We start from the raw sequence: 24,983 nt of genomic DNA, 5'->3' as shown, positions 1-24,983 counted from the left end.
TTTTTGTTTAGTACTGTCCTGGGTAAGATATTTTTACATAAAAGATGTTTACATATAGTCCACGCGAGCTGAATTTATTCAAATGGCCCTGGAACTTTTGAACAGGATGAAGATGTCCAAATTTTTCTTATTTTATTGAAATATCATTGTTTTTCATTTAGTACATGCCCTTCGGAAGCAACATAAGATACTTGCATGTTTCCCGGAAGAAAAAATAAATACAATTTACCTTGATATTCAAATTCAAAAGTTTTCACCCCCCAACTCTTAATGCATCGTGTTTCCTTCTGGAGCATCAGTGAATGTTTGAACCTTTTTTAATAGTTGTGTTTGAGTACCTCAGTCATTCTCAGTGTGAAAAGATGGATCTGAAAATCATTCAGTCACTGCTGGAAGGGGTTCAAATATGCAAAAAATGCTGGAAAACTGAAGAATCTGCAGAACCTGGAGGATTTATCTGAAGAACAGAGCTCAGTTTAACTGCTCAGAACAAACAAGAGACGCATGAACAACCATCACAAAACAAACAGTCATTGATCATCAGGGTAACCACACACAGTATTGAGAATCAATGGTTCACATACTTTTGAATGGGGCCATTTGAATAAATTTAGCTTTTTTTTTTTCTTGTGGACTATATGTAAACATCTTTTATGTAAAATATCTTACTTAGGACAGTAGCCTACTAAACACAAAATAACATGCATTTTGTATGATCTCTCTTATTTTGTTAAAATTTTTCACAGATTCTGCAAGTGGTTTACATACTTTTTCTTACACTGTATATTCAGAAACTGTGATTTGCGTGTTTCCGTGTTTAAACAGAAGAGGGCATCTTTCTCACTAGTATCAAGCTGCTCTCGAGAACGCGCCAGGAGAATCCGTGCACTCTCAGAGTGGAATGCTAGTTCACGCGCTTGCTGTTGCGAAGGGCGATAGCGTCGCGAACGAGCGCGCATGCAGGCAGACGGATCAGCGGAGACGCACGTCACGAATCTGCAGAGATGCTGAAGGACCCGCGATAGGGACCTTTACAAAAACACGGCGCAGTTTGTGCATATGTCAGAGCAAATGATATCTCCTGTCGTCCTCATGGATGAACATTCCGCGTATTTACACCATTTGACGTCTTCGACATGATTTAAAGCGCATTTTGGGAGAATTATAAACCACACCCGGCGCTGTAAGGATCGGGATTGAGGTGAGTAACATGGATACGGACACTCGGCTCTATGACATGCCGTCAGTGAAAGCTGCAGTCATATTAATGCAGTTATATTACTGTTTTCAAGGTCATATCCACTGGAAAGAACAAGATGTAATATGTAAAGTGTGTGGATGTGTTGTTGTCTGTAGCAACGCAACACATCGAGCGGTGCGGATCACATTTCAACAGCGGGCCGCTGCCATTAAACCAGATCAGGCTCAAACAGACGGAATATTATTATTAAATATGGCAGAAAATACTCTGATGGTTTTATTAGAAAGTAAAAGTCGTCTGCATTGAAACCAGTATTTGCAGACCGATCATACAAATGCTGCAATGATCTGATAATTACTTAATTACTTAAGCGCTGCAAAAAAAAAAAAAAAAAAAAACTGTTAGAGTAACAGCTCAGAGTGTTACAATACACACCACTAGTACATTAGTTTCACAGATCAGCCCTTTAGTGTTAGTATGTTAATGTGTGTACGTGTTAAAATAACACCTGTCAATCACTAAGCTCTTTAAGTGCAGGTTAATCTCACTTCTAAAAGATAATATAATTTCTCTGATGTACTAGTAGCTAAATTTACTTTAAGCTGACGCTTTTATTCGAAGCAAAGCAACTACTAAAACATTGAGCTGTACTGTCTACACAACAGTTTCGGGCTTCCAATTTGCTAAAGTGGCACCTCAAGAGTGCACTCACTGATATTTTAGGATATCACTTGGATTTTTCGCTATATCCCTTGCATTAATGAGTCCCAGACCAGTGTAAATTAGCGTGCATTAAGTGGAAAACCTGGAGTGGATTTGTAACAGAGTGATTACAGATGAGGGAAGGAAATCTCTGTTCTCCACTCAAGTCACATATGATGTTCCAGACAGGTTTTCTGTGATGCTGATTTGACACGCAATGTTTGATACTTTGGCTTCTTTTGAAACAATTTTTGTTGGTGGAGAGGAAATATATGGCTAACTTTTGTCTTGAAACTAGGGAACCCCTCTCAAAATAGATATCAATTAATAAATCATTCTCACAATGTATTAATTTGTGGCCACACTTTATTAAAATTGTATTCTTGTTCATCGGCCACATAGTTCTAATTTATCTGTCATTTTAATTTAGTTACTTTGTGGCAACAATTTAACTAAATCAAATCTTAATTTTTCACTATTTCTTACACCAGGATTGATTCATCGATCAAATTACTAACAATATGATATATCAGTGCAACATGCTAAAAATCAATACATATTTTTAAGATGCACCTTCTTTGACACTCTCATCTTCACACAATGTCCTAAAGAAAGACCTCTCGAAAGAGACCACTTGAAGACTATTTAAATATTTGATGATTGCTGTTGTTTTAACTTTATTTTTTTGTCTTTTTTTAATAATTATGTTTTTGCAGTTATTTCTCGACATATGTCATTGCACAAGCCAGCGATTAACTGTCGTCAGACAATCGATGAGCTCATATGCGACTTTTTTTTCATGATTAATTTTACTATATTATTATTAAAATTAAAGTGTATTTTTGTTGTATTCAATGTTGTGACAATGCAAGCTGCCTCTAAAAACCTGAACGATTTAGAAGAAGAACAACATAGCGACGCACTCTGTAGAACAGTTTGTCCATTTAGGGCTGCTGTAGAAACATGCCAGCGCAAAATGGCGACTTAACATGTAAGGGTGTATGATATAAATGCTCATTCTAAGGTAATAAAAGCATAACGGTTCATTATGTACGCTCTTTATACACCACTCAAAACATAGTTATGTATATTACACTGCGTTCCAAATTATTATGCAATTGACATATCAGTAAGATTTCAGTAAAATAAGCATTCAGATTTTAGTTTTTCTAAAATAAAATGTTTGTTTGTTTATTTATCCATGTCTTTTTAGATAACTGGTATCAATCTCAGACAAAATAATTTGCCAGATCTATGGAAACCCCTATTTAGAGGTTGTTCCACATTATTAAGCAAGTCACAGTTCTCATGCAATATGGGGAGGAAGAAAGATCTTTCTGAAGATGAAAAGCATGAAATGGTGCAATGTTGTGCAAAAGGCATGAAAACAACTAATATTGTGTGAAACTGAATGGAGATTATCAAAGTATCATACGATTTGTGACTGATTTAGAGCACAGCAGAACTTGGTCAGATAAAGGCTTATTATTTAAAAATAAAAAAAAAATAATTGTATTAAAAGGGCAGCTATAAAAAAAGCCAGTGTTGAGCAGCAAACAGGTATTTGAAGCTGCTGGTGTCTCTGGCGTCTTGAGAACCTCACCATGCAGTCTGGCAGTCATGCGTAAAGATGCATTTTAGACACCACTAACTAAACCTAACAAAGAGAATCATTTACAGTGGGTGTAGAAATACATTTTCAAACAGTTTTATTGCTGTGGTGATTTTTGCAGCATGGGATAGTGCATAGTGCATTGTACAAATAGTGCATTGTACTATGCACTATCCTCCTTTTTATACCATAGCTGAAAATGGACAGCTATGAACTCCACATATCTTGCAAAAGTAATTTTAATACCCTCCATCTCACTTCCCAATATTCCAGCCCAAATCATCACCCGCCAGCTCCTTGCTGACATCGCAGTCTTGTTGGAATGTGGTGGCCATTCACCAACCATCCAGAAATCCATCTATTTAGACCATCCATTGTAGTACAGCATTAGTCAGTGAATAAAACTATTTAAAAATGAGTCTTCATGTATTTCTAAACCCACTGTAAATGTTTCTCTTTGTGAGGTTTGGTTTGGAGTGGCTGAAATGCATCTTTACGCACAACTGCCAGCCTGCAGGGAGAGCTTCTTGAGACTCCAGAGGCACCAGCAGCTTCAAATACCTGTTTGCTGCTCAACACTGGCTTTTTTATAGCTGACCTTTTAATACAATAACATTTTTTGACAGGAACTTTCCTCAATAAGCCTTTATCTGACCGACTTCTGCTGTGCTCTAAATCACTCACAAATCTTATGATAATTTGATAATCTCCATTCAGTTTCACACAATATTAGTTGTTTTCATGCCTTTTGCACAACATTGCACCATTTCATGCTTTTCATCTTCAGAAAGATCTTTCTTCCTCTCCATATGGCATGAGAACTGTGACTTGCTTAATAATGTGGAACAACCTCTAAGTAGGGTTTCCATAGATCTGGCAAATTATTTTGTCTGAGATTGATACCAGTTATCTAAAAAGACATGGATAAATAAACAAACAAACATTTTCTTAGAAAAACTAAAATCTGAATGTTTATTGTACAGAAATCTTACTGATTTGTCTCTTGCATAATAATTTGGAACTCAGTGTATATGGCATTTCTGTCAGTTTTACACATTGCACTTTAAAGGTGCTAAAGAGGATGTTTTGTTTTATAATTTTTTTCAATATCACTTGAAACTGTTTTTACTAACTGATAAAAGACTATTTATTAGGTGCACTGAAAGGAATAATATTAATATACATCATCTGTGCATGAGGTAGGGCCTTAAAAACATCAGCCAATTTACTCAGCAGTTTTTATTATGGAATAAGAAGCCACGGATTGTGCATTTTAAGTGTTGTAACAGTGCAACAAGCAACAGTAACACAATGCTCTTTTCTTTTCTGGGCCCAGTAGGCACCACTGGGCTCCAATGCCAGACCCAGGCCCCTGTCACAGGCGTTAAGGGACGAGCTCGGAGCAGACCACAGACAGGATGAGCGCGGGGCAGGAGCAGACGGACATCCTGTCCACGGGCATTCTGGTGAAGGAACGATGGAAAGTAGTAAGTCTGCAGGTTTTATATCTAATGCACATCAGTGTAGTGTAGTGATGCGCGGTTATATCCGCGGGCACTGTGGATAGTCCGTGGGTTGGGTGGGCCAAGTAATAAAATATTAATTGTGGGTGGATGAGATAAATCATTATAATGTGTTAATTTTAATAAAGACACAGAACTCTCATGATAAAAAATAACGAATGAGCTTCACTCTTTTACTCTCGTTTTCAACAACAACAACAATGTATCTCTTAAGAGAAAACCAATCAAGGAAAACATTCTTAGAGCACCACCTAGTGGTCATTATATAAAACACAAAGGAAAAAAACCTACATGAGATATTGCTTAATAACTTAAAAAAAAAAATGTAGTTGCTTAGTGTTCACATTGGCATTTTTAAGACTGAAGCTAAAAATACAACAACAACAAAACATATTTTGCGAACTTACCAAACATCTAAAACACTACCAAGTGTGAACACACCCTAAGTGTATTATTTTCTTTTTTTGGTCTGGACCAAAAGAACCAAGATAACCGAACTACAAGTGTGAACACACCCTTAGTGAAGTAGTTAACCAGGACAAATTAAGTGCTGGGTATGTGATATGTAATGGCTGTGAAGTGCTGTATGTATATGACAATAAACTAAGAAAGCTTTTATCCAGACTTTGCTTGGGCTGAACGCATTTCATTTCTTGTGTGTGTGTTCAGGAAGTTGCATTTATCAATTTAAGTAGGAGGCACTGTTTAGGCTATTAAAGAAATGCAATTTTGCCAAAAAATAACTTTTACTTTAAATAAATGTTTATTTAAAAGCAGCCTACTTCAGTGTAATGTGACACCATATCACCACGCTTAACACTGAGAATTAGAATAATTGTAATGTGATGATCGGTTGTGGATATTTAAATCAGAGAAAAAAAAAATTATTTACTCATCTCTAGTGTAGTGGTTTGTTTGATAAATGTCCAGACCGCCTAGTTATTGATTGAGGCCATTCTTAAAGAGATAGATTTAAACAGCATTTAAATCTGCTTTCTGGAAAGCATGTGAAACCACGTTTGCCTACGTTTACGTATGTGTGTTCAGTGACTGTGCAGAGAGTGGCAAGTAGTGACTCACTCCTCACACTGATCTAATAGTGCAGTGCATCTTCATCTCTGTAACGCATTGACCAGCTCCTTTAGTGCACTGATCAGTAATACGTTGCTTCCTCTGACGAAACGTTGTATAAGCCACCTGCTGAATCAACCGAGTATAATCCCACGAGAAAACTAGATCTGTCTCTGTACTGGGAGATCTGAGGGGGAAAAGGAAGTGACATGAAAGGTCAGAAGACATCGTGGGGACATGTGATGCCAGGAGTAATAAATTGCAAAATATAGAAAATTTAATCCAACTGCTATGCGGAATATGATGCTGCTGCTGAGGATGTGTAATTTTCTTTTGTTTTGCATTAAATCTAGTACAATTGCTGGGCATTTAAAGGGGGTCATATAAATTATTTTAATTATATTATTTTATAATTATATAATTTTTTGGTTTGGATCAGGTTTGAAAACAGTGGATTTAGAATTAAATTGGCATAATAAAATGTGGAATTAATTAAATTATTAGTAAGCATTATGATTATTAATCTATAATTAATTTTTCATTTGAAATAATATAACACAGTGTTATCACTCTGGTCTTTTTACCTCTGATATTTGCTTTTCACTTCAGGTGAAAAAAATCGGCGGTGGTGGCTTTGGCGAGATATATGAGGCTCTGGATCTGATGAACCGCACCAACGTGGCTCTGAAAGCAGAATCAGCTCAACAACCCAAACAGGTTCTGAAGATGGAGGTGGCGGTGTTAAAGAAACTTCAAGGCAAGTGACATAGATAAATGTATATGTATAAATGTTTTTTTTTAAATCACAAAATCCACACATCAAGTTTTTTTTTTTTAAAGAAATGTATACTTTTATTAAGCAAGGATGCATTAAATTGATCAAAAGTGGCAGTAAGGACATTTATAATGTTACAAAAGATTTCTATTTAATAAACGTTCTATTCATAAAAAAAAAAAAAAAAAAAATATATATATATATATATATCAAGGTTCCACAAAAATACTCCACAAAAAAAGCATCACAACCATTTTTAACATTGATAATAATAAGAAATACGTTTCTTGAGCAGCAAATCAACATATTATAATGATTTCTATGATCATGTGACACTGAAGACTGGAGTAATGATGTTGAAAATTCAGCTTTGCTATCAGAGGAATGTTACATTTTAAGATTTATTAAAAATAGAAGTTGTTTTAAATTGTAATAATATTTCACAATATTACTGTTTTTACTGTATATCTAACCAAAGAAATGCCTTACATAAATAAATGAAAACATTAAAAAAATCTTACTGACCCCAAACTTTTGAACTATAGTGTATCTTTTGCCACTTTTTTCTTGATTAAAACTTATAGAAATACTGCTTTATCATGATGGTTTTGATTCAGTTATATACATTACTATTTCAAAGAGGGAATCTGAACAATTTCAAAAAGAGCAAAGAACATTTATGATTGTAAAACAACTCTTTGCACTGTAAGGATCTGTAGCCAACCTTGAAATCAAACCTTTCTCTGTTTTACTGGGCAAAGAATCAACAAATCAATTAGCAGAGCCCAGCAATGACACCGTCATTATCCTCTTTCCCTCCTTTTACAGTCTTCCTCCATTATATCCTCAACCTCTCCACACTGCTAATGAAAAAAAATCAATGTACTTGTATCGTGTTGGTTGTAATATGGCTGTATGATAGGACAGAGTGGTTTTATCTCTTCCTGAGGGAAAGACTTGTAACTGGAGATCTCTCTATCTACTCACCCCGTGGGAAGAGAAGTAAACAAAACAGACCCTCACTAGCAGTGATGCACTCATAACATGATACTGTTGTTTTTATTTTAATATATGCACATTTACTAGATACTAGCAAAAATGTCATTTTTCACAAAATTCTTTATAGACTGGGTGGAAGAGGCAAAGGCTGTAGGGTGTTTCATGTCAGAGTGGAATATAGATGAAGCTGTTCTGATCTGCTACTGCAGCCCAGAGAGTGTCCCAGGAGAGCCGAGTCGCACTGAACTAAATCTATAAACCTCCCCCACCTCTGGACAGACAGCCATAACAGGAGGAGGAGTAGAGGATCACATGGACAGAAAAAGAAACAAAATTACTATTTACTATTTGTCATATACAATTTTGGATTCTCTTTGAAGTCCACTTATATGTTTGTCTTGTACCAAACAACATTTTCTACCTTCTTTTTGATCCTTAGAACTAAACAGGCTTTTTTGCTGCTGTACTTGTAAGACTTCTATATGTAAAGGACTTCTGTTATAACTGGTTGGCCTCTATGCATGTGAAATGAGTTATAATGATATTTAGTCTAATGAAGTGTCATCTCATTGCTGTTTCAGGAAAAGATCACGTTTGTCGGTTTGTTGGATGTGGCCGCAATGATCGCTTTAACTATGTTGTCATGGAACTTCAGGTGAGGCCTGATTGACGGGTAATGCATTTGTTCTGTCTTAAAGGGATAGTTAACCCAAAAATTAAAATTCTGTCATCATTTACTCACCCTCGTGTCGTTCCAAACCAGTAAGACTTTAGTTAATCTTCAGAACACAAATTAAGATATTTTCAATAAAATCTGAGCAATTTCTGTCCCTCTATAGACTGCTACGCAACTACCACTTTGAGACTTCAAAAAGTTCATAAAGAGATCATAAAACTAATCCATAAGAATTGAGCGATTTAGTCCAAATTTTTTTTAAGTACAAAATAAGGTTCATTCTCGTGTGTTACGCAGCACGTTTGAGCTTCCGTAAGAACCAGTGAAGTTTGTTCTCACGCGTCAAGCAAGTTCAGTTGAGCTTCTGTTCAGTGGTGTAATGTAACGAAGTAATAATACTTCGTTACAGTACTTAATTATTTTTTGGGAGAATCTGTACTTTACTTGAGTTTTTATATTTCTATCAACTTTTACTTTTACTCCACTACATTTTCTAAATAAAAATGTACTTTTACTCTGATACATTTTCCCAAAGCATTTTCGTTACTTACTACAAAATAAAATCGGAAGAACACAAACTGCAAGCAAACATGCACAACCGCGGTTGATTTCATTTTCCGGGTTGCGTCCTGAGAAGAGCGCGCTGTCATTATACAGTACGAGAGCGGCCTCTAGAGGCGAAATATATACATGCCTCGTATAGTTTGTTTTGACACGTGACGTAAGGCTGCGCGCTGCACAGAGCGGGACACTTGATTAGATAATCATCAAGTTTTCTAAAATAGAGCCAAATAATGTGTGAAAGTATACATATAATAGACCCATGCTATGCCTTTGTGTGTAAAGATGGTAATTTTTAAGCATGAATGTTTGGATTTATATGAAATGGTATCACTTTACAATAAGAGGCCATTTGTAACATTAAATAAGGTTAATAAAAGTATTGTTCATTTTTAATTTCAACATTTACATTTTAACATTTTAAAGTTGTCTCTTACATTAGTTATAATGCACTGTGAATTAACCTGAACGATCAATGTATAATTAATATATTCATTCTTTATATTTAAAAATTATAATAAACATTTAGCTATTTTTTTTATTCAAAGAAACAAAATGTAAGAGAGAGTTAAAATGAACACAATCTTGCTGCTCAATCTGTGTGTAGAACAATTTTTAATAAGATTTTTTTGCTCCTTTTGTATTTTACATTTACTTGTACTTTTACTTTCAATACTTAAGTACGTTTAATATTTTAAAAAATACTTTTCATACTTAAGTACAAAAAATATCACATACTTTAAAACTTTTACTCAAGTAACATTCTAAACAGTGACTTTAACTTCTACCAAAGTCATTTTCTGGTAAGATATCTATACTTTTACTCAAGTATGGTTTTCGAGTACTTTATACACCACTGCTTCTGTTTCTGTTCGCTGATCAATGTTTAAATGTGAATCTGTTCATCATATAAAGTGATCGAGCCTCTTCAGAAAGTTTAGACTAAACCGCTTAATTAATATGGATTAGTTTTACGATCTCTTTATGAACTTCTTGAAGCGTTAAAGTGGTAGTTGTGTGGAGTGTTAATCTAGGGACTGAAATCGCTTGTGTTTTATTAAAAATATCTTAATTTGTGTTCTGAAGATGAACGAAAGACTTGAGGGTCTTTAGCAATATGAGGGTGAGTAAATGATGACAGAATTTTCATTTTTGAGTGAACTAACCCTTTAATGTGTGCCTAATATTACAGTTAATTTATGATGATGATCTGGCTCACCTAATAGTTGGTTTTAATATAAGAGTGCAGTAATATACACAGAAAGCTATAAAGATGATAAATGGACAATAACGATGGTTAAAGCTTTTATGTGACACATAAGGAAACCGTTGCCTTAAAGCATACACTAGGTAAATGCATCCCTTACCTACAGCGTACATCAACTTATTTATTCATTTAAGATTTAAATTTTTCTTTTTGTTTGTTGTAATATATATATATATATATATATATATATATATATATATATATATATATATATATATATATATATATATAATATGAATTTTATGACTACAGACTTTGTAATCTGTGTTCATTTATTTATGGCTTTATATCAAACTGTAACCAAAACAATTAACTGTTGCCTTTTTGGCTTTTCCAGGGCCGTAATTTAGCGGATCTGAGGAGGAGCATGAACCGTGGTACTTTCACAGTCAGCACTACACTCAGACTGTGTCTGCAGATACTGGAGGCAATCGAGAGCATCCACTCAGTGGGCTTTTTGCACCGTGACATTAAACCGGTAAGAATTGTTGTTTTATCTGCCTTACAAAATATATATATTTCTGTGTTGTAAATAAGTAGTAGTATACTTAAATTGTATAGTTAGTTTAATAATAGAATTTACTTAAAAGATTACAACCTCATTGTAACAAATGGCTTGTTCACACTGTTTTCAGTCCAACTTTGCCATGGGCCGATTCCCTAGCACATGTCGAACATGCTACATGTTAGACTTTGGTTTGGCACGCCAGTTTACAAACTCCTGTCATGAAGTCAGACCGGTCAGTATCAATAGTCATTTCTAATATGGTCTTTCTGACTGTGCTTGTTTATAGAATTTATCTGTCACTGGGTTTTATATATTTGTATAGTGTAAGATTCTTTTCTCTCTTAGCCGCGTCCTGTTGCAGGGTTTAGAGGTACAGTACGATACGCCTCAGTCAATGCTCACAAGAACAAGGTAAGAATCTGCCATGTTTGCTCTGTTGTTCCTGCACAGTCTCAGCTGTTGTTGGCAATGTTTCAATTACAAGGATATTTCTGGTCTGATGAGATTTGTTTTGGTCTTACTGTCACAGGAGATGGGAAGACATGATGACTTGTGGTCTTTGTTCTACATGCTGGTGGAATTCTTGGTCGGGCAACTACCCTGGAGGAAGATAAAAGACAAGGTGCTGATCAGGCTAGAGGAAGAAGTGCTATGAAAAGCATATTCCTGTCTGTTGTGAAGTGATGATAATATTTATATATTTATGCATTAGGAGCAAGTGGGGAAGTTAAAAGAGACGTACGATCATCGGCTCATGTTGAAACACCTGCCCCCAGACTTCAATGTCTTTCTGGACCACATCAGTAATCTAGACTACTTTACCAAACCTGACTATCAGGTAAAAAATATGATACTTTTAAAAAAATCAATGTAATATCCAGCAGTTATTGAATGATTTGACTTGAAAATTTTCTCTCCACTCTAGCTACTGAGGACCGTTTTTGAGAATAGCATGAGAACCTACAATGTAGTTGAAAATGACCCATATGATTGGGAAAGGATGAGCTCAGATAGCCCACTGACAATCACCGCTACAGCAAACACGCCACAGCATCACACACGCCTCACACCAGCTCAGATGGGGTAAGTCATGCGACTGCTTTACTTTTGTTGAACTCCCTCTCAAACATTTGGATTTTCTTAGTAGTGGTATCACCATGAAGAGAACTCTGATATTTCTGTTCTTTTCTAGCATTTTGAATGCCTCCATGGTGCCTGGAGATATGAAGGAGAACACAGATGAAGTTCTGAAAGATGAGCATCTCAGTGATGGGGACAATGCTCGGCCTGAGCATCTGCCTGGATCTTCGAACCTTCCTCTCAGGAACCAGGAGACTGATGTCTGGGAGGACCTGGACCGCAACCGGAACCGAATTTGTCCTGCTGTCTGGAAGGTACCAAAATTTGTACCATGAACCGAATCAATTGCATACATCTATTAGGGGTGTAACGGTACACAGAAGTCAATGTTCAGTATGTACCACGGTATTGGAGTCACGGTTCGATGCGAGTTCGGTACAACAGGAAAAAGCAACAAATCCCCAATGCTAGGTGTCTTTTCATTTATTTTGAACAGACGGTAGTGCAAATTACAGTTTATTCCACCTAGCAGAATTTAGTCCCATCCGAGGTAGTTTGAATTTATTGTTTGCTTGTCTTATTTCTTATTGTATAGCTTCTTATACTTTATACTTATACTTTTATAATGGATATTTATATTTATAACTGACATTTAACAAAAAGAGACAGGGTTGTCATTCAATATTATACAAGTCCGAACTTTGTGTACTTGGTATTGAGAAATACCCTTGTCCGAACTTTGTGTACTTGGTATTGAGAAACACCCCTGTCCGAACTTTGTGTACTTGGTATTGAGAAACACCCCTGTTTTGGGTTGGTGAATCGATCGTCTCTTCTTCTTCTGCTCTTTTTCCTGTTGTGGCAGTTAGCAAACAGTGTTGCATTACCGTGCGCGCCCCCTTCTGGATTGGAGTGTGGATCACCTGTGACTGACTGTATTTGTCGTCTGACTGTATGCACTGAACTGTGATGTCCGTACCGTGACAGTTCGGGATGAATATATGTACCGTTATACCCCTATTGTATATTGTTGCAGGTTTCATATTCTGTTGTCCTTCTCTTCTAGATGGGAACAGAGGATGAACATAGCAACCAAGGCAATCAGAGTCCCCATGCGGGGCTTAGCATTGGTTCACCAGTGCGAGTCCGGTCAGAGGTGGTGCCCTCAGATAGAGACACTCCTCTTCTGAGGAAACTGCGCAACATCCATAGCTTTGAGCTGGAGAAGAGACTAACTTTGGAACCCAAACCCAACACTGAGCGTTTTGTGGAGGCCTGGTAAGTCTCTTCTACACTCAAGATTGTATTATTTCAAGTATTCAGCATTCAGCAACTTTTCAGTATATTCTGGACACTTAGTCTGCCTTCTTTTGGTTTCTGTTACTAGTTCTGGTAAGCAGCCACCTGGTACAGCACGGGAAAGGGAAGCTGATGGGGTCCCTGGCATGGCCATGTCCAACGGAAGTCACACAGAGCGTGTTTGGCACTATGACGAGGAATTCCGCTCTGGCGGTGGCACGCCCAAGCCTGCTTCACCAGGATCTCCTGAGCAGGGCGACGGTGCAGCTAACAGTGGCTTTGTTGCTCTAAACCTGAGCTCAGGTCTACAAGATGTTGAGTTGCATGATTGGGTGATGGTAGAGAAGGGCTCTGACCTGCAGGACTTCAAAGAGGCAGCAGGAAGTAGCCCTGGTCATAAGGCCAAACTCACTAGTAGCCCATCAGATGAGTGCGAAGAGGAGCCAGAGGTTTTGCAGCCAATGGATGAATCACTGGATAAAGAATCCACTCCTAGTCCCGTACAAGGAGAGACTCACATGCCTCACACAGTCCAGGGCCCACAAAGGATGGACCGGTTGGAGCTCTGTGTATTCCCTGCTGCTGGTGGACCTCCTGTTACCCCCACCAGCCCTGGTGAGGCACTGGCTGAAGGAGCCCTCACACAGGTAACCATGGCCCAGAAAACACATTGTTTTTGTTGCTTCAACAAATTGTCTACAGTCCAAAATGTGGTCACTACTGGTTAAACGGATCGTTATTGATCCGTGATCCGTACGGACCAAGCCCCACGGTTTGGCACGCATGTGATTCGTGGATCAATTGCAAATTTAACCCCAATAGAGTGAAGGTTATCATTTGGATGTGTTTTGTCTTGCTAGTTTACACATTAAATAAATATAAAACCATTCCAGCGCCAGAAGAGGCAAAAGAGGATTTAATTCGGTAACGCACGCCATGCTGTTATCGGTGCGCACAGACGCATATACATACAAGGCTCGTGCTCAGTGCTCACACAGAGAGAGAGAGGCGTGTTTCAGATAGCTCGCAAAATCAATTGATTTCTCTTTCGCATCCTCAATGCACTTGGATGGACATATACACGCATTATGTCAGTCATAATACCCCTCTCGGCAAGTATTCTCGTAAAAACATTCAGTTATGTCTTAAGTGAATGAGGTGAGAATTCGGATGTGTATATCAGATGTGTGCTTGCATGGGCTCTTAGTCTTAAAGTGACAGCAACCTATAAATACCTGCTGTTTTCTGTCATATAAATCAAACAACAAAACACAGCTTTAACAAAGATTAATCTATATTATATTTATACAGTGAAAGGTGTCATTTTACATTTAATTATTGCATTTCTGTACACGAAAAATAATACTACAGTTACTTAGACCTTATACTTTATTTGTAACTTTATATTTTTTATGTTTGTAACTGGATTATCTATGCTTGTAATTGGTGTACAATATTTGTTACAGTTACAGTCTTTTCACTAGCTTTTAATTATTGTATTAGTTAGGCTAGTAGTTTCTGCTGTGGTATCAGAGTAGTTAAAGTGGGCTAAGTAATAAATGCAAAGTTACCCCCCATCCCCCAATTTTTTTTGTGCTGATCACAAAAATGATCCGATCCGTGACTTATAACCGTGACATGATCCGAACCGTGAGTTTTGTGATCCGTTGAACCACTAGTGGTCACGTGATTTTTAAGGCAGGAACACACCAAGCCGACAGTCTGCCATCTGGCAGTTTTTGTTCGTCGGCTGACTAAGTTTTCTCAGTGTGTTCCACACCATCGTCTGAAGTTGGTCCTCGTCACCTTTTTTTCGGCCGATTCGAAATGTTGGAGCTTGTCGGTGCGTCGGGCCATCTGATCATTCTGATTGGCTGTTCAGATACTGACACCTGCTGGTTCGGAAAGGCATTTCATCTCACGCAGGCGCAGAACTCACGTGCTACTTGGCCGTCATCTCTTTAGCATTGGTTTGGTGTGTCAGGCCAACTTTGGACACAGACGCTGCCAACGTGAGCCAACCCCGCAGTCTGCTTTCGTCGCCACTAGTTCGTCGGCGTCGGCTTGGTGTTTTCCTGCCTTTAGACCTCAGAAAAGTTTTCAAATGGTGCCAAACAGGAAGTGAGGCTCTATCTTGGTAATGCTTTGGCTTATCAAGACAAATTTTGGAAGGGGTCATGAGTACCATTACCCGGGGGTACCTGAGCAGTACGGTGACAGTGCCACCTTAAATGTGGAATATTTTTTTACATGAAAACTGTGTAATCCCTACCAAGTTTCTTACTAAATTTGGATGAGGTGAATTTTAGACATTTTCTCTCTTACAAATGTGTTTATGAATAAGCCAAACAAGAACTGAGGCTGAGGAAATCTTGGCAACATTTTAATTCATCCTTCATATCTCCGAAAAGTCTTTAGTTTTATCATATTTATAAAAGAAACATACGCTGTACTGAGTCTTTCCAAAAAAAGCCGAGCTCCTGGAGGCGTGCCTGCCGTGGGCAGAGGTAAAGAGTCACAAGCGTGCGCAGCTTTTGTGTAGAGATCGTCTACAAGCTGCGACATCATTATAAATAAAAAGGGAACAAAAATGTTCTTTTTTTTTACATTATATGCACTTGTGCGCCAATTGCCAACAAAACACAGACATCCGATGCAGCTTTACTCACCTCCTGCGATCTGCAAATCCAGCACCGAACTTGGACTTGTTTACAAAGCATTCATCACCAAAATTCTAGGAACAAACAAACGCGTGCACCACGCCGTTGCTGCCCCGGATAAACCAACTTCATCCACTGTTCCCTTAATGCTGGGTTCTTTTGGAAGCTGAAAAAGGTCATCTTTCCCTCACAACCAAAAACACACTCCTTTGGTGACAGGAGCTGCATCTCATTACAGAGGCTGCATCCTCCGGAGGTCGCATTTGAAGGCTGCATATGTCATCAAGGATGTCTTAATTAAGAAAAGTAACCGCAAAATACTATAATTTCTTTCTTACTTTGCAATCTAACGGTTATTTTTCTTAAATGTCTCTGATGTATGCAGCCTTCAAAGGGTGCAGCCCCTGAATTTGGACACAGCCATTGTTGAAAAATCTGAATACCGAACGAAGCGCATTGATGGGCGTGCTCTTGCTCTTGGTGATGTGGGAGAAGTGCCTATACAAGGAATTCTGCCCGTTATTACGTGATAAAGGGCCATACTAGAAAAAAAATTGGCGAAACATCCACAACTGGAAGTTGTATATTTGGCACAGAAATACTCTTTCTATATGTCCAACTCATGTTTTGAAATTTTTAATATGTTAGTTTTAATAAATTTGAACATTATAGTAATTAGTGTTTTTCACTTAACACCCCTCCTGAAAATTTCCTTCCAGCTGCTCTGTTTGGATGTCTTAGATAAGGCAAACACTTCTAAGGCCACGCACGCACTAGTGTTGGCAGGATAAAGGTGGTCTCTGACAACTGTTCACCTATCAGCCACAGTAATGAGATACAGACAGCTCAGCCTCAGTTCTGTGATGTAAGCTTACGTTAGTCTGAGTTAAGCTGATCCTGTTACCTGAGCTCTTGTATCCTCACTGCCTAGGTCATGACACTGTCTGTGGGAGGAGTGTTGTAAAACCACATAGAATTGGTTTATTTTTATAAGTATGCTGCAGATTTGAGCTCATAACTGACTTTGAAAGTTTCATTTTAGTGCTGAGGTCTATGGAAGACGCAATTGAATTTTCTAGAAATTGCATTTTTCCTACCCACATGTATGCTGCTGTGCCATTTTGCTTTCTCTCATTCCTTCATTACCTCCTATCTTTCTATTTGTTTTAATCAGTGTTTTTTCTTTAGTTTTCTCCATCTTCACTACCCATTCTTCTTCCCTGACTCACCCGATTCACCTCACTAAACCCTCTTCACCTCCCTTCCACTGTTCCCCAATTTCCTTTTCTAGCTGCCCACCTCTCCTGCATCCCAACCTGAGGAGCTTGTGGCAAGGACGTGCAGCCCCCTGCACCTGCGCTCCCCTAGCCCGCACACCCTCCTGACCACCCTATCGGACCCCCTACACCAGCGCGCCCTGCCCGGGATGCGCCGCAGCCAATCTGCAGACCACCAACAGCACCCTTCCTCTTCCACCTCCTCGTGCCACGCCTCGCTGCCACTACCTTCCCAGCCCCGTGCCGCCCATTCGCCTGGACGCAGGAAACTTCCTGCCATTCCAGCTACTGCTGCAAACACCAAGTTCCCCTCAGTCATACGAATCACCCGCGCTCAGCTTCAGCAGGTGAATAGGCACTCCCATTCCGTGCTTCCCATAACTTCAACCACCTCTGCCCACCAAACATGTCTTCTCTCCAGGCTTACCGTTTCCTATGTTCTTTATGCTCTTTTTTGTTTTGTTTTTGTAGTTGTATTTGACTGTAACACTGAAGTTATGCTGTTTTTGGTCTGCTCTCTTATCAGAGAACTCCAGGAATATTGTTCTGTCCATTATGCATGCCCAGTAAAGTTTTCTGTCAATGTTGTGTCCTTAAAACTGTGGACCTTGTTAATAGCTCTGTTCCTAGTAAACCAAGTGAACTCCCTACCTTCCTTGTTTAAACAACAGTAGATGCTGGTTAGGTATGTTTTGAAGCATGGCAGCTGGTTTGAGCTGGTTTATGCTGTTTCTTAGTTGGTCATGAACTGGTTTAAGCTGGTCCTGAGCTGGTTATAAACTGGTCCTGAGCTGGAGCTAGTTGCTTAGGACCAGCACTTGACCATCTTAAACCAGCTCATGACCAGTAAAAACAGGAACAATTACAACATTTATAGAAATTTAAGTTTGCACCATTAATGTTTCATTTTCCTTGACCAAAGTGCAGAGGAAGAATTGTAGATGGTGTCTTGATCAAATTGGTCTGCTTGGTAAAAACGGGACCACATAGGAAAGTCTGAGATAGACATTTGTAATTGTAGCAGGCAGGCTATCAGTTCTCTGTTACTGTGTGGTAGAACTACTGTAGCTTGGTGTTTTGACTTTTGAAAGTGATTTGTTGCCAAGTATGGTGTCCCATACTTAATATTTGTGCTCTGCATTTCTCCCATCCTAGTGCACACACACAGCAGTAAGTATTGAACACACACACACACACACCGAGAACACACACCCGGAGCAGTGGGCAGCTATTTTTTCTGCGGTGCCCGGGGAGAGATTGGGGGTTAGGTGCCTTGCTCAAGGGCACCTCAGTTGTGGGTAATAAGAGTGAAAGAGAGCGCTGTTCATTCACTCCCCCCACCTACATTTCTGCCGGTACTGAGACTTGAACCCGTGACCTTCGGGGTACAAGTCCGACTCTACCCATTAGGCCACAACTTTTTCTAGGTATATAAAATTTCATTGTTTGCATTTTATTATTTGCAGGGCTGTCACTAGCATTTTTGTGCCCCTTGTACTGTTTATGACATGGTTGTCCAGTCTTGCTCCTGGGGGGGGTTCAACTTAGCTTAGCATCACGTTACCTTGAAACTCAGTTGGAATAAGTTGTGAGTAAAGTCTCCCACTTCACTTTAGGAGAAATATTTGCATGGTGATTGTGCCACACAGAGGTAATGCTTATTTATAGAGTTCCAGTCACTAGGTTTTGGAACAGAGCTTATGTGTTTCATTCCTCTGAATATGTGACTAACCACCTCTTATGCTGTTTAAGCCTTTGCCAGGTTTTGCTTTTCTTCCAAGGTGTCTAAAGCAGGGGTATCTAGTCCTGCTCCTGGAGGGCCACTGTACTGCAGAGTTTAGCTCCAACCCTAATTAAACAAACTTAGGATTCTGGATAACTAGAAACTCCCATTTAGGCGTGTTGAAACAGGTTAGAGCTAGACTCTGCAAGACATTAGTCCTCCTAGAGCTGGATTTGACACCCCTGGTCTAAAGAATATTAATACCTTATGGACATTGTCTCTTCACTAACAATAAGATGTTATGTGTGGTTTGTCAAAGGTCAGTTTCTTTTTGCATGCAGGCATGTTTGGTTACAATACAAGCATTCATATCAAGACCGAACCTCAATTTATGACCTCCAGGTGACATCAAGGACTTGAACGTTTATGTAATGCATTGCTAATTTTCTCTATCCCTCTCTCAGCTGACAGCTCAGCGACCTTCTGTGCTGTCCTCCCAATCTGCATCTGACAGTGTTCCACTGGAGAGACGTGATACTGATAATGGTAACAATGAGATCCATCCTCAAGACAACACAGCTGACATCAACTCTCCACAGGAGCAGGCTGCTTTCCAGCCCACCAGCCCCTCTAATGTTGAGGGGGATCCTTTGCTAAATGGGAACAGCCCTCAGAAACCTTCAAGCCCAATGCCAAGCCTGGTGCCATCTCCATGCACACCACCGTCTCTGCAAAGCCCAGTTCTGATGAACAGCTGTCTTACACCACCTTTAGACACACAGAGAGACAACAACGAGCAGCTTTCACTCCACTCCATAGAGCCCAACCAGTGCTCTCTGGAGGAGGGAAAGGAAGGTGGTCCTACAAGAAATGGCCCATCTTCTCCAGCCTCCATTCCCAAACAAGACCCCAGTCATCGGCACAGCCGTATCCCAGTATTAGAACCATCTAGCCTTCTGGATCCACCACCTGGATCTGCTAAAGAGAAGTTGCTCCAGAGGAGGGTTCACCACATTCCAGTTTCCCCTTCCGCTTCCCCGACGTTATCCTCCGACAGGCGTGTCATCATGGCTGCCGTGCAGCGGGACCAGATTTCTTCTGCCTCTTCTGAACGCTCTCAAGATGACGAGTCGCTTCTGGGTTCTCGTTCCGATCGTCATGGAGATGATGCTCCATCACTGTCCTCTTCCTCCAGTCCACTTTTACGGAAGAGCAAGATACCACGGCCAGTTACCCCTACTACAGCTAGTGCGGAAACCATCAATGCACACTTCATGCCCCGTCCACCACCAGGAAAACCCCCTAGCCGCTCCACTGTGGATGCAAGGTAGTTAATTTGGCTCACCAAAGCCAACATATAGTTATTGTACATAATTAGGTTTATCAGACTCTATACCCCAGACAGAAATGTATGACTTTCTAGACAACCATCTCTTAGGGTGTTTTCACACTTGGTCTTTTTCAGGGATCTGAGTACTGTTTGTGGGATTTTTGGCCCATAAACGATCTCAGACCCCTTAAAAGCGAACCCAACCGAGTCCATTTTGGGAGGTGGTCTGAGTACGGTTCGCTTTCAGCTAATGGTATGGTTTGCTAAAAATGTCCTTTGTGAACACAAATCAGTCAGGGCTCGCTTGATTTTTCCATTCGCGAATTCCAGTGTAAGTTGGGCATCAGATGCATCCATACAAATCGGCTGTTCATCATGGCTGCTTCTTCTGGCAGATCTCTGCAAATTATTCGTTCACAAAGTACACTTGTTTTCTGTAATATCAAGAAAACTTCCAAATTGTGTAAGAGAGACGCCAGAGAGATGCCAGTTTAAAAATTTTATGAGCGAACACACTAAACTAGATCCAAAAAGCAACAGAATGAACACAAAGAGGTCTGAGACAACATTCCTACTTAAGTGGACCAAAAAGGATCAGTCCTCTTTTAGAGACAGGGACAGTGTGAACATAAAGAGAACTGAGTCCTTTTTCACTTGGTTGACCTCTTGGTCCACTTAAAGGAGTCTGAGTTTGGTTCTTTTAGGGTGCATTCACACTTGTCATGTTTGGTTCGCTTAAAACGAACCCTGGTGCGATTGCTCGGTTAGTGCGGTTCATTTGAACATATGTGAATGCTGCAATCCGAACCCTGGTGCACAACAAACAAGCGGACCGAGACCGCTGAAAAGATGGGTCTCGGTCCGCTTCCAAACGAACTCTGGTGCGGTTCGAATGATATATGAATGCAGCATGGACCAAAGACATGTAACCGAACCAAAAACAGGAAGTAGAGACCCTAAAAAGGACAGAATCCTCACGCATGTCGGTTTTTCTTGTCGTAGTCGCTAGTTTGCCCATCACAGGCATCAGACGCGCGTCTCCATGCAGCAGATCATTTGTGTGTGTGACGGTTGGATTCCCGCCGGTGTTTTGACTCCTTTACACATTTTATAAGCTCTTCACGAGTTCCCAGCTGGCCAAAATACCATTGCATGCAGGCTACGCACCGCAATGCACACACAACGAGCGCATTTACCTCAGAAAACAGCACTGTTTTGGATTTTCGGTAGGTTCCGTCTCAAAATAGGCGATACGTCATAAAATCCAAACAATCACGTTGTGAATGTATCCCTATACCTTAAGGTTCGGTATCTTTTGGTTCAGTGATAAAATTGCCAATGTGAACGCTAACTGGACCAGGACTAAATGTTTTTTTTTCTTCTTTGGTCCGGACCAAATGAACCAAACGAACCAAACTACAAGTGTGAACGCACCCTTAAAGAGGACCCAAGTGTGAAAACACCCTTATTTCTTCATCAGTTTCATGCTATAGCATAGTTTGATTTTTTTTTTTACTTCTCCTTCAGGCTACGGCGGTACAGGATTTCTGCCGGCAGCACCAGTGACTCAGACCTGCTGACCTGTTTGGCCCAGCTAATGCATGCCAGCTCACCTCGTGGATCTCCGCACCACAGCTGCTCATCCCCCCAACATGTGGGCTCGAGGCATGTGTTCGTCAGTCCCATCGCTGCTCACCACCTCCACCAGCGCAGCTGTAGCGCCTCTCCCCGCAGTTCCTCATCACTGCAACGCTCCGTCAGCTCTTCCCCATCCCGCCACGAGCATCGCGGGGGCTGTCTTGCCCGCAGCCGCTCTCCACCCAGTTTCTCTGGCTCGCCTCCTCTGCGCCGCTCTTATCCTCACGCACAGGAAGGATGCTGCGGGAGACAGGCCCGCGCCGCCACCATACACACCCAACGGGGCAAATCCGCCATCCGCGAGCTCAGGTGCTCGAGCAAGCTGAGCAGATAGTCAACTACAAGTTTTAGACACTAGCAGAAGAAGTGAATGAGTGAAAGTGGGACATTTGAGTTTCAAATGTCCCAATTTCTATATAGCAAAAAAAAAAATTAGATTCATGTTCCGTCACACATCTGCAGTTTTTTCCTTCATTTTCTCTCCATCAGTAGCCTCAATTTCAAGATGCTGCTTTGAACACTAAAGTCAGTTTCAGAATATGGGAGGTTATACAGTACATGACGGTGATTGGCTGGATCTTTTGTATTTTATAGTTTCTTTTCTTTTAAACATTCCAGAGCTTTAATGAAGAAGATTGTATGTATTCATGAACTACATAAGGTTTGCTTCAAGCTCGGCTGTACTATAGTATATATTATGTTATTTATTTGGGCTTCGCTGCATTGCAGCCCTCTCCGAGCAGTGGCAGGTACACTGATAGATCATGCCATCATTAACCCTTTCTGTGCTCTCTGCTGTGGTAACTGTCAGCCGCTGTAGGTGGCCTGAAATGTACTCTACGCAAGTAACAAAATGAAAATTGGTCAGGGTTTTACTTTCAGGTTAACTACTGTCATGATGGAGCAATGGTTACAAGAGAGCCTTCCTGAGTTGGCTTTCAAATTCTGTCATTATTTACTCACCCTCATGTTGTTCCGAAACTGTATTCCTTTCTGGTTGTCGTGATTTCGCCAAGCAAGACATGGAACAACATTCCTGTTCCTGTCTTAACCCTATCCCTACCCTTAAATCTAAAGCTACCCATAATTTATCCCTAAAATAAGAGGGAAATGATAGGTGAATAAGAATGGTGAGGAAGTATTTAACCTTTGTTGTAAACCTAAACTTGACATAAACTAAAAAACTATCCCTCAAGTCTGATTGGTTGATTGAAATGTTGTTCCAGAATCAACAAGGATGTTGATCCAGAAACATGTTATACTTGGTGAAATCATGTTACCCATTTCGGTCTTATGTGGAACATAGAAGAAAATAATATTTATGTGTTTGTTTGTTTTTTGGGGGGGGGGGGGGGGGGGGGGGGGGGTGGGGGGGGGGTTATACAATGGAAGTCAGTGGTAACCAAAAATGTTTGGTTACCAACATTCTTCAAAAGATCTTCTTTTGTGTTCCACAGAAGAAAGAAAGTCATACTTTGTATGTACAATGGGACCATGTGCTTAAAATGGGCTGGCCAAGCATTTGCATTTGTGTACTTGCGTAGAACATTTCTGACCTCACTGAGCTTGCAAGAGGAACACCAGAGGAGCAGTCTCCCCCCAGAAATGGTGACCACTGAAACAATAAAAAAAAAAAGTGTTCTTGTGCTTCAATGTGCCTAAATAAGTTTTGCTTTGGAATATATATATATAGGGCAGGCTTTCAGAATCTAGAGTCACAAACTATTTATTTTAAATTTTTATGCAGTGCTTCTGGTATCCCACAGCATTTTTACTTAACATAAAACTCTACAGAAGTCCTTAAAACTAGATTGCATTTTTGAATAACAAATATTTTGTTAATTTGATTTCTGCTGTCAGCTAGCAAATGAGAATTGAATTCTTTCAGATCCATCACACATTTACTATTGTTAACCCATTTTACAGATTCCAAGCAGAAAGTTTGCAGATTCTCTCTGGGTGTCTTGTTTCGTATATCAAAAAATGACTTCTCTCCTTGCTTAAAATATCAACGATCAGTCAAAAACTTAATGTTAAAGGAGAAGGTTTTAAAATTGCAATACTTTTACATTTTCTTAATTTAAGAGTACTGATACAGTAGCCAATATCACTGACTAAACATAGTTTTATTGTATGTGCCACATGATATTCAGTTAAAAAAAATTGAATGAAGATTAGTTTTACATTACAAAACCTCAGCATTTTTTAGCTGCAATTTGCCATTTGTCACTCCTAACGAAGTTTTTTGTGTTTCATAATTCCTTAAAAATAATAATACCTATTTTTAAAAAGCATGCAGCTAATTCCCTTCAAAGACTGGAGCATTAACATACACAGCCGTCTTCCTTTTCCGCTTGTAATATAGCTTCCACTTCCCATAGAAGGTCAACACTTTGCATGAGCTAGAGAGAAATAAAATGCCGCAATGTACAATAAACACAGCTTACAAGTTTTCATATACCTGGAGTTTGTAGCCTGATAAGTACTGTCAGCTTGTAAATAGGGACTTCATATTTGTTTTCCTGTCCATCCTCTGGTTTGTGTTTTAGCTCATTACCCACGTTTTAACTTTATATGAGCACTTGCAGAATGAATGTTTGTGTTCCTACTCAATCCTTGGCTGGTTAATATGCATTTGTGTATGCCGGTGTAATCTGGTAGGTGATTTACCAGAGCATGTGGGACATCAGCAAATGGCATCGTAAAAATATTAATATTTTCTCATGGCAGATGAAATTTAGGGATTGAAAAAAGGCATTAGTAGCATGATTTTTCTCCCAATATAGCATCTCTATTGAGAGTTGCAATCACAACCTTTGATATTAAAATAAGATCTCCATTCTGCCCTAATACACAGTCTGGTCAAGTCACCTTAAAACTGCTGTTTTCTACTATCACTGCAATAAATCCTTTGGCCGAAGTAGATTACAGGCAAATTTCAATCTGTCAAAGTTTTATGTTCATCAGATCACTGTTAAATAACAAAGAAAACAGCACAGAATTTTCCTGGACATCCTGAAATGCTGTTTTTCATTTTGGCAAACCCCTTCGCCTTCTGTAAAATAACATCAATCTAGTGAA

At 39.5% G+C, this 24,983-nt stretch overlaps 1 protein-coding gene across 4 annotated transcripts; it reads left to right on the top strand.

Moving 5' to 3' along the window:
• Positions 1-982: 982 nt before the first annotated feature.
• ttbk2a (tau tubulin kinase 2a) lies at positions 983-23,237 on the top strand. 4 transcript variants are annotated; one of them, XM_067367051.1, is made up of 16 exons: positions 983-1,201; positions 4,855-5,002; positions 6,719-6,866; positions 8,465-8,538; positions 10,725-10,865; positions 11,023-11,127; positions 11,241-11,306; positions 11,425-11,517; positions 11,608-11,733; positions 11,821-11,978; positions 12,088-12,289; positions 13,042-13,253; positions 13,363-13,921; positions 17,226-17,558; positions 19,399-20,261; positions 21,792-23,237. In XM_067367051.1, the coding sequence occupies exons 2-16, from the start codon at positions 4,934-4,936 to the stop codon at positions 22,234-22,236; spliced, it is 3,594 nt and encodes a 1,197-aa protein (XP_067223152.1). In that variant the 5' UTR covers positions 983-1,201; positions 4,855-4,933; the 3' UTR covers positions 22,237-23,237. The 4 variants fall into 4 exon arrangements, with proteins under 4 accessions (XP_067223152.1, XP_067223151.1, XP_067223155.1 ...); XM_067367050.1 differs by having other exon boundaries at positions 4,852-5,002; XM_067367054.1 differs by lacking the exon at positions 17,226-17,558 and having other exon boundaries at positions 4,852-5,002.
• The last annotated feature ends 1,746 nt before the right edge of the window (positions 23,238-24,983 follow it).

This window comes from Chanodichthys erythropterus, chromosome 18 (assembly GCF_024489055.1).
Source record: "Chanodichthys erythropterus isolate Z2021 chromosome 18, ASM2448905v1, whole genome shotgun sequence".
Classification (NCBI taxonomy): Eukaryota; Metazoa; Chordata; class Actinopteri; order Cypriniformes; family Xenocyprididae; genus Chanodichthys; species Chanodichthys erythropterus.
Note: the sequence above shows the minus strand (reverse complement) of the source record. Positions and strands in the feature narration are given on the sequence as shown.

What these genes read in the sequence shown, in the direction of transcription:
- ttbk2a (XM_067367051.1), top strand. Translation starts at nt 4,934, where the DNA reads ATGAGCGCGGGGCAGGAGCAGACGGACATCCTGTCCACGGGCATTCTG. An exon ending in CCTGTCATGAAGTCAGACCG is followed by an intron (nt 11,128 to 11,240) that starts GTCAGTATCAAT and finishes TTTCTCTCTTAG; the next exon opens with CCGCGTCCTGTTGCAGGGTT. An exon ending in CTCACACCAGCTCAGATGGG is followed by an intron (nt 11,979 to 12,087) that starts GTAAGTCATGCG and finishes GTTCTTTTCTAG; the next exon opens with CATTTTGAATGCCTCCATGG.